This window comes from Leiobunum rupestre, chromosome 2 (genome assembly GCF_980474605.1).
Source record: "Leiobunum rupestre chromosome 2, qqLeiRupe1.1.hap1, whole genome shotgun sequence".
Taxonomy (NCBI): domain Eukaryota; kingdom Metazoa; phylum Arthropoda; class Arachnida; order Opiliones; family Sclerosomatidae; genus Leiobunum; species Leiobunum rupestre.
This window is the reverse complement of record NC_143385.1, coordinates 15,676,464-15,687,265: the sequence shown is the minus strand read 5'-3', so window position 1 is coordinate 15,687,265 and position 10,802 is coordinate 15,676,464. Positions and strand designations below refer to the sequence as shown.

General features: G+C 36.0%; 1 protein-coding gene across 3 annotated transcripts in view; it reads right to left on the bottom strand.

Moving 5' to 3' along the window:
• Positions 1-10,802, bottom strand: part of LOC149956196 (uncharacterized) — a 32,885-nt gene that overhangs the window by 6,118 nt on the left and 15,965 nt on the right. The window contains exon 1 of one of the 3 annotated variants that reach the window (XM_090165417.1): positions 4,678-4,812. The exons of the other annotated variants lie outside the window; for them this stretch is intronic. Coding sequence (XP_090021543.1) covers positions 4,678-4,725 — 48 coding nt within the window. The 5' untranslated portion in view covers positions 4,726-4,812. Of the gene's footprint in view, positions 1-4,677; positions 4,813-10,802 lie in introns of those variants that run through there. 3 annotated transcript variants of the gene reach the window in all.

Below are 10,802 nucleotides of genomic sequence, written 5' to 3'. Positions count from 1 at the left end.
TTATTAATTAATAATAAAATTTAATTGCATTTTCTCTGAATTGAAATTTCTAAAGAACCTACTTTCGTAGAGTAGTTTCAGTTCGTAACTTCGGCTATGGCCGCCATTTTGTGCGGGATTTTTTCTCTATGGGAAAAAGCATAGGTGACGTCGTGTCACGTGATACTGAAATCACTGTATATTTTCATAAATACATTGAAGTATAATACGTGCTTTAAATCAATTATTTTTTAAATCGCGAGTTAAATCACTGATTTAAATTTAATAATTTTGAAAAACATTTATCGATTAAACTCAATTTTTAAATAATTTAAACTTAGCGCCAAAATAGGTTTAACCATTTTTCTTGGATTTGGACATGTTTAGTTAATTATGGGCTTGCAAGTGACTAGCAACCAATCAGCGACGAGAATGAAATTTAATTAAAAACACTTTTTCGTAACCGAAACCAACATAGGACGTAGAGGTTAAGCAGGACGCTCTAGAAGTTTGAACGACTAAGTCGGGAGTATCTAGAAGTTCGTGAATTTTTTTTTAAATCAGTTAAGCGTGCTTTCACTTTGACTTCTTAAGTAACCATTTACAGTTACAATATCATTTTAAAACATTTTATAAATATTTGCTAAGCCCATTTACTAGACGAAAATAAACATTTTAACCAATAATAAAACGCGACTGTGAACGTTGTCTAAAAATTTGTTTCGCGTACCCTGCTTTACTTTAAATGTGTCCGATTTCGCCTATAATATACAAGGCTTAGGAGCATTTCAATTTAAACCAGTATTTAAGATTGGTAAAACGCACGTTGCTAGAAAAGGAACCACCATTGAAATCTCATAGGTAACTAGAATGCTGCCGCCTACGGCCGAGCTTGTCGCCAGTTCGTTTTGAACCTTCAGCCAATGAGAGGCCGTACAGTGGTTCCGCCAAGGAGGATAATAATCCTCCTTGGTTCCGCTACGATCGCGGGATTCGCGGGAGCTAGGTGACGTCATTATATCTGGTGACGTTAAACTCTTGGCAGAACCACTCTTTGAGCTCTGATTGGCTGAGATCTGGCTATCGTCTGCCACAGCGTTTGGTCCATTTGCCAGTTACACGGCAGCATTCTAGTTACCTATGAGATTTCTAATGGGAACCACCTACCATAATTATTTCTCGATTTTTTGGACAGGAAAATTGTAATATTCAGTATTTTTATTAAAACGCTATAGATATTATACGACGTGTCACATTAGCTCGACAGAAATATGGCGTTGTATAAAAGGTCCCCACTATGAAGTATAAACGCGAAAAGAAAACCGTGGAGCATGATTATGTGACTCTCGAGGTTGTCGTTAAAACTTCTGGAGCGTTCAATCGAGCGGTGTCAAATGTAACTCTAAACAATTGATTTTGAAATGTAATATCGACAAAAACATGTACAGTCCCGATCTAAAGTTTCTGGCCGTTTCCTCTCGGCAGCCATTTTATTTCTATTTTAGGTAGAGAGCCGAATGAGGGCTTCTACATTGAGTTGAGAATAAATAGAGGTACAACTAAATCTAGTTGGCGCGGGACCAATTTCGTTCAATATGGAGACTTTTTCAACTATATCGTTCAACCGTGGCGGCATCTGTCTCTAGTGGTGGCAACTATATTGCAATTGAATTTTTGCGCGAATCATATAACTTTACAAAATATAGATGGCGCTACCGCCTAATTATAAAGATGAATTTCGTACAGTCTTCTCAGAACAGGTCCCGCGTAACCAGGGCAACCGAAAACGTTAGCAGTATTATTCCCAATTCAATGGGCTTCTATGAAAGAATACCCTCACGAAAATAATATGCAGTGAAAATTAATGCACTATCACAATTAGGGCGCGAGCAAAGCCGTAAATAATCAAACCCTTCCAATATGACGTCATGAAACAATAGATATAATTTGTCGTATCTACGCTTGTTCGAAGCGTCATAATATTCGGAAACCAAATCTGGTTTCATTTTCCAAATAGGATTTGTGGTTGTAAAGGTATTGAAGAAATAGTGATGACGGAAAACATGAAAATTAACCCTTGTTTAAATTAAAAGTCCAGGTTGGGTAAAACTTGGGTCTATAATATTTGAAAGATCATGTTTAAATAAACTCAAAAATATCAGTCGTAAAATTGTATCATTTTTTAATGACGAGAAATTAATTATAACATGAGAAAAAAGGGGAGGAACGGTAATTATAACATGAGAACAAGGGGAGGTGGGTACCACGGTAATTATCACATGGGAAAAAGGGGGAAGTGGGTACCACGGTAATTATAACATGAGAAAAAAGGGGAGGAACGGTAATTATAACATGAAAACAAGGGGAGGTGGGTACCACGGTAATTATCACATGGGAAAAAGGGGGAAGTGGGTACCACGGTAATGATCACATGAGAAAAAAGGGGAGGAACGGTAATTATAACATGAGAACAAGGGCAGGTGGGTACCACGGTAATTATCACATGGGGAAAAGGGGGAGGTGGGCACCACGGTAATTATAACATGAGAAAAAAGGGGAGGAACGGTAATTATCACATGGGGAAAGGGGGAGGTGGGTACCACGGTAATTATCACATGGGGAAAAGGGGGAGGAAGGGCCTTACTGGGGGTACCCCGGTAATTATCACATGGGGAAAAAGGGGAGGAAGGGCCTTACTGGGGTGGTTCTACTTTTGGGAAAAGGGTACCATGGAAATTATCGCATGGGGAAAGGGGGAGGGGGCCTTACGGGGGGAGGTCGACTATGGGGTTAGGGGTACCATGGCAATTATCACGTGTAAAAAAGGAAGGGGACCTTACTGCGGTGGTTCGACCATGGGCCAAATAATGATAAATCCAGGACATGACTCTATGCGAAAAACCCGTCCAACAGCGCTAACACCCGATCACTATTGCCCCCTATTGGGAAAAACGCGCGATCGCGGAACTACGTCATTTTGGGGGCAAATGTTTTAGGGACAGTTTTCAAAAATAATACACGTGGTCGTCGTAGTAAATATCCTGGAATATTTATTCACAGTTATCATATATAGTGTGGTTATTAAAGTAAGTACTTATTTTTATACGTACTAAGTTCATAATTAGTATAATATATATAATTATATAATATTAAACATATACTTTCCTAGAATCGTTAAAATGTATCAAAAAATGAGGGGCGAAATATGGCAGGATTTTCGAATTACAACCGCCACTTATTTCCGAATTCCGACTCAGTCATCACTAGATGGCGTTCGGGAAACCGGAAACTTGCTTGATTTTGCCCCCAATTTTTTATTATTTTTCCTCCTTTTCCCCCCTACTAAAATGGCCGCCTGTGTCTTTTAGTGGACGGCCGATTTAGTACGCATGAAGGTACCAGAGTCATGTCCTGGATTTATCATTATTTGGCCCATGGTTCGACTATGGGGCAAAGGGTGGCACAGAAATTATCCCATGGGAAAAAGGGGTTGGGGGGGGGCGTACTGGGGTGGAGTGCCCCGAAACACATAACTAGCTGAGGGCCCGCCAATAATATAATAAAGTCGGTGGTTTCACCGTCAAAACCACGTGATAGCTTTTCCTGCCTAAAATCGAGTTCTCCCATTGGTCCGTAACTTGGGGATAAAAAAAATCGACAAAATAACGTCGCTGATTTGTACAGGAATCGCTAAAACGTCTCTGCACAGCTATGGCGATGATCGCAAAATATATAGCTAGCATCTGAAGCGCTAAATTCCCATTAATTAACACGAATCACAAAATGTCTCGGCACCGGGCCCTTTGCCTACTTTTGTATTAAGTTTTAGATAGTCCTAGTCGATACTAAGCTGCAAAATACTAATTTACTTCCTAAACATTTTGGCGGGAAAACGACCGTTGGGGTTCATCGATGTATTTCTAACAAAATAATCCGAATCTGACAACACTGCTATTTTTTTGGCCAGATCATCCAGAAGTGTATTTTTAATAATCATTATGATATTTTTGTTTACGAAAATAAATTTCAGAGAAAACCGAATGTTAAGATAAATTATAATGAAATATTTCCATAATATAAATAAAATGTCTTCTTCCTTCATATACTGTCGTGAAATAGTGTAAAAATAATATTTTTTGTCAAAGGCTTAGATTACAACGTTCGTGGCATTCTCGTAAGCCGCCATCTTTAAAAAGATTCTTTTTACTTTTGACGCTTTTCAGCGAGTTCTCAGTTTCTCACGGGGAGAAAATTTTCAAGAAGAACTCTTCTCAAGATAAGAATTTCTTCTTAGAATTTTGACGCGCCCCTGGCTGCACTAGCTGTTTCTTTACACCGAAATGGCGGACGTTTGCGCGGTCAAAATATTCTCCTAAGCTTATCGAGGGCTTTTTCGACCGTTATATTGAATTATAGACAGACTATAGCGTCAAAAAGCAATCCATTAAAACTTGTAAACATAATTTTTCTGCTTCATGTTTTTCGCGACGTAACCAAAAATATATTTTTTTAAAATTATCATCAGTGGCTCAGTGCAAAACTGCAAATTTACTTAGTTTTCTACACGAGTTTTGTAGGGTAGTATCATGGATTAAACACTAATCCATGGTAGTACTATAACTCGAAAATTTTTGTTAGGCTAAGAAAAAGTTATTGGGTAGAGACAAAATTGGATGCACTCCATAATTTAAGACTTACCCTGAACTTGAAGTTAACATATTTAAATACAAATTTTTTGGGAGACATAACTTAAACAGTGAGTGAAATATCACCATTTGCCGACAGAATGATAGTAACAGACAGTGTTGCCAATGTTTGAGACACTTAAATTCCCAGTTTACCAACAATAGACGCTTAAAAAACAAAGATCCTATAAAGCTAAGCCTTGGAATTGGATTAATAACAGTGTTACCTGAATATATCATTCTACCGTCAAGGCGCCAACGCGTGCATTTCGCCACGTCAGCCGATGCGCATTTGCAAGGGGGAATAAATAAGAACGGGACGATGTGTTTTCGACGGAAGTCGGTTTGAAATCCGTTTCCGTTTGTTACGGGTTCTGCTTTTGCAATTAGGATATTGAAAATAACGGCGGTTAGACTTAACGACTAGGATCTTCCCACATAATCACAACAAGTCAATTTACTTGATTATAAAGAAGTTCAATATTATAAGTCCAATTACCTGTATGCAAAAGAAACCAAACCAAGATCGAGGTTGCAAATCGTGCTTGTATCAAAACGCGTTCTTAGGCCTAGTATTTTTAGAAGCACGAGGTTTCATGTTTGTTACGGAAGTTTCATGAATCTCCCGCTACGTGGTGCGGGGCTCGTAAAAGCCATTTGTGGTCAGAAAAATGTTGAAATTATATATCCAGGTAACACTATTCTTAATCCAAGGCTAAGTGAGATATGTAAATATTTTGGGAGGCCATACACCCGTATCGTGGCATCATCTAGTGGAATGGAGTAAAACTGGCGTTGCTATATAGGACAGGCTTGGAAATAAGGTTTATTTCTAAACTGGTCTATTTGAATTATTTAAGTGGTCACGTAGACCAGTTGGTTAATTAAACGGTAGATAATTTTCAATTAAAAAACTGGACACTGTCTGGACCCCTAGCTTTTGAATAAAAAAACTGGACACTGTCTGGACCCCTAGCTTTTGAATAAAAAAACTGGTCCGAGCAATTAATAAACTGGTCTTTGACCCAGTGACCACCGCTTATTTCCAAGCCTGATATAGATTCTTTTACGCGCGTATTTCATGGGAGTCGCCAATACCGTGCTACACGCGAGAGAACGGGTTTTGGGGGAAAGAACTTTCCACGGTAGAGCTACGTGCAGTACGTCTATGGCAGCTGCCTGTGGAGCAAATCGTGGGAGGGTCCTTGATGGGGGGAAAGACGCGCGTAAAAGAGTGTATAGGATCATTGCTAAAAACCGCCAAATAGCCATACCCCTCTCCTTTCATAAAAATTAAAGGAATTTTAATAAAAACATTGAAGTAAAATCCATCAGTTATTTCGAATCTAGGGTACAAAATTTATAATATCTTTAATTAGAATATCTGTATTTTAGTTCGTTCCTCGCGATCACGAGATTGTTTCCTTGGTAACGTTTTCTAAGCACAAAAAAATTTAAGTTTCCCATTAGAAAAATGCAATAACTTTATAGAGTAATGGCACTGTGACGTCTTAGTACGTTACCCATGCTCTTTCCTATAGATAAAAATTTGCGACCAAAATGGCGGCCATGGCCAAAGCTACAGAGTGCTAATGGACGCTTCATTAAAAGATACTCGGTTTTTACTCCCGTTCCAAATTCATCTGGGAAGGAATATTTCCGGTCGGTCGGTTAAACTGTTAGAATGGCTAGCCAAAAAGTCATATTGAAGCCAATTGGAGACACGTTTTTGCCCTCATGATAATTTTGCGTCAGATAAGAAATGCGTCGGCTCACGTGTATAAGGAACATACTAATGTTAATTTTCGATAATATATTTTAAAGTAAAATATATAATGTTACTAAAACTAATTATAAGAAGATAATATTATTATTATTATCATCCTCTTAAAGTATAAATAATTAAAATTATACGGAATATTTTTATATTACCGGGCAATTTTAAGGCTTCTCATGGAGGCAGAGTTAATTCATCTCATATAAAATTATCTTTCGGAAAAAGATGAAAACTAATTAAACGTATTACTTTTGCAGTACGGTATGCAACAAGTGTTTCCTTTTAACCAGGTAACTTTTTTTGGCATGTTAAGGCTTAGCAAAAAACCGATGTTATGTTCGAGAAAAGTTTCCAGCTTTATAATATTTCAACAAGCACTATATAAATAGTAACTTATGAATCCTGGCTGTCGGAAATATTACTTCTTGGCAATTTCTGGGAAGATGTTTTATTTAAGCGCCTATACCCGCTTGCCCATTGGTGGAATCTAGGGTACGAGTTTAAATTATATTTGATCAAATAGAGTAGTATTAGCCATTGTGGTCGCGAATTTTTTATGAAAAGGAAAATGCATGGGTGACGTCGTGTGACGCAGCACTGCCATTACTCTATAGAGCTTCTCCGAGGTAGCGCCTATGATCTAGCGTCTACTACAATCAAATTAAAAAGTCATAAGAATGTTTTTCTTAAATAAACTTATCAAAATATAGCAAACGATGCAAAAGTTATATTAAAATGCAAGTATCAATATTTATTTGGTCAAATTTACGAATAACGATGAGGAAAACTAATAGCGTCTGCTTTAGCCGGTACCTATCTCTGATCTAGGTTTCATGGTGAACCAAAGGGGGCGTAGCTATAGTTTTCGGTTGCGAATTTAAGCATGAGAATACTAATCGCGTTTTCCATTTGACTGCTCTCAAGCCCTCTAGATCGCTCTGATGAACATTTAATGTTCCATATGCGTGCTCGGATCTGCTCCCATCAAGTTTCGCTTGTTCCTTTTCCAAAAACAGATCAACGGATCCAATTCCAAGGTTCGTCGAGAAATATTACACTATTGCAACAGATCGACATCGGAGCAAATTTTTGCGTGTTCCTTTTAGATTTTTTTTTTTTGGCAAAATGGCAGACCAAGACGCGAAAATTCAAATTATTAGCAGACGAAAAACAACAAAGCGCATGAATATGTTACATTTGCGGTTTTACTCTAGTCGATTGGAGCGAGATCTTTGACGTCAGAGACAGGTTCGGAGCATAGAGCAACCAAATGGAAAACGCTATTATGTTTTTATTTAGATAAAACATTCCAATAAATTATTTGAATTCTAAAATAAGAATTTAAATTAACTAGATAGTGACTAAAATTATTATAATTTGTTATAATGACGTCTGATATTTGAATTATCATTTGTTATTTGGTTAACTGGTGGCTTGGATATGGTAATATTCAGTTTGGTATTAGACATGCCAGGAAAAAAGCATTTTATGTTGAATTTGTGGTAAACTATGATTGAAATACTTCCATATAGGTGACAGGTGTATAAAATGTAAAGTCACAAGCAAACAAGCTGAGTGTCTGCCAATGCATTTTGGTGGCTGTTTGTAAATCCCCATAGACCAAATTCAACAAACTGTCTAACCATGGCCTTTTGCGTAACTCATAGGTTTGCAGTTTGAATTTCACTCACCTTATCACATATTTAACATGACATTTTCCGAATGAAATTTTGGTCAATGGTAAACTGTAGGAATTATAACGCATGATGAAATTGGTGATTTCAGATGGGGAAAGGAAGTTAGCAAAGTAACACATTATTATTAAGTCTGAAAGCAGGTAGAATTTCTCATGATCACTTTGGCACATACATTATTTTAACAAGGTCTTGTTAAAGTTTCTCTAGAGAGACTTTATACAGAGGCACGCTCATGGGTGATTCTGTTACATATGCTTATAAGTACTAATTGTTAAGACTAAGTATGAAAAAAATTAACACTAATATTACATACAGGCAAAATTTACATAACATTACCCAAAGTGTGCCCGTTCCTATACTTATCAATGCTTATGTTTTAGTGAAATATACTGTAGAGATAGAAGGCTATATAGAGTAATGGCAGTGCTACATCACACAACGTCACCCATGCTTTTTCCTATTCATAAAAAATTCGCGCCCACAATGGCGGCCATGGCCAAAGCTACGGAGTGCTACTAGTCTATTAGGATGGACAATGCATCCACTCTGATTTTTCCTTTTGTGTTTGGTATTAAAACATAGATGGAAGTAGCATTCCCAAAGCGTACCAAAAAATCTACAAGCCTGTTAGCCTTCCGAGTCTCTCACCAGGCAACACGTACTACTTCATTAACTCCACCACTTTTGCTTCGCAAGTAACATTCATTTCAAAAACACTTCCATTGACACACTTTAGGTAATTTGTTATTTTTGATACATGTCTACAAAAAAATAAGAAAAAATACTTCATATGCTTTTGAGTGAAATATTAACAGACAAAAATAACTCAATTATATTAAAATTTTCACAGTGTATTTTAATTAGTATTTGTCTAAAAATACTTTGGCCTAAAAAAAAGCTATTTGTCTATAGATATTCAATTTTACACTTAAATGGAAGGTTATTAATAAAGTCCCATATTGTCATAAAAATTCATGTGATATTCTACTTTCTTTCAACATGCATATTGCGAAAATACAGGATACTGTGTTGCCCCTTCGATTAAGTTGCAATGCAGCACCCAGAAAATTAAATTCAATTGAAATATCTTTTAAATTTACTATTTTGATTCCCAAAATTCCAAAACTTTGAATTTCCTTTTTGTAATATTATTATTATAAATAAAAAATATTAAGTAAAACTATCACACTTGGATATCTTTATTTAAATATATAGTATTATGTACATTTCAGTAAGTGCTTTGAAAAAAAACCTTATTGAGAAAACACTTGTAAAGCATATCTTGCTTTAGCTATAAAATTTCCATGTTTATTTTCTGTACTATTGTTTTGAAAGTAACTAATGACAATAAAATTAACTTAAATATTATAATGCAATGTATTGTTTGTGTTAAATAACTACTTCACACATTCTGGCTGTGAAAGAAAATTAACCATAACAAAAACTTGTGTAATCATAAATGGAAAAATAATTGACTGCTAACACTGCATTTTAACTGATTTTGAATGGTAACAAAACAGCCTTTTAAATTTTTATAAAGAAAGTTAAATTTTAGTTCGTCATAGTAATTGATGACAACTGATAAAAATACTGTTTTTAGTATAAAGAGCGAAATAACTATTTAAAAAAATACAAGTTAGCTTAACCTGTCCCGTACAATTATATACAAACTGGGTATTCACCGTACTTAACACTACCTAGCTACATACAGAAAATTTCTTTTGAACCAAATTTGAGCAGTTTACAACATGGACACGAAGTTCTTTAAAAGATGTCAGATAAGATAAAACCGGTACTCTTACATTCACATTACACACAGAATCTTTTTGCATTACAAACCAAGACTCCAAGTTAACAGAACTACAACTTCTCTTTTCAGAATTGAAATTGCAAATTTCTCTTTCACACTTGGTTTTCCCATTGAATGTTAATGGAATATAATCACATTTAAATTTACTTATGTTTTTTTTTGATTTGTTAGTATTTTTGGGGTCAGCTTTTAAAATTTGTTTACGGGAATTGTCACTAAATACTCTACCACTCATGTTTAAAGTTTTCCCAACTGAATTAGCCGATTTAGAACAAGCTTTCTTGCGAGAGTTTTTAACACTTGTTTCACGTACATCAGGTTGCAAAATAGTTTTTGCTGGATAATTAACCTCTTGTTGTTCTTCACTTTTAGTAATTATAGGCATTCTCCGTAATTTCGAATCTAGTCTATCCTTTGATTTTTGCTGTCTTCTTTTCTTATTTCTTGCAAGCTGATTAGTTACACCGCTACTTCCTGATTCAATTGAATTTTCAGCCATCAAATTGGATGAAAAGTCCTTTGGCATCTTTCTTTTAAATTCACAAATTTTATAAGGAGTAGGTTTTTTATTCCGAGTTTGACTGGGATTATTTTCTGCAACATCGGAAATGGAAGCCAGGTGGTAGGGCTCTTCAACCTTCAAGACTTTCTTCAATACTGATTTCGTTGACTTCATTGATTTTGATATTGTGGGTTTGGAAATAGTATTTTCAGTGATAGAAAAACTAGAAGCAATGGATTTTGGAGGCATGAAATTTAGTTTCCGTTTCTTGCTCTTCTTTAGAATGTTTAAATTCTGTTGAGGCAGAACATTGCAAATAGAAAGATCTCTAGGATTGCCGTAAATGGTTTCG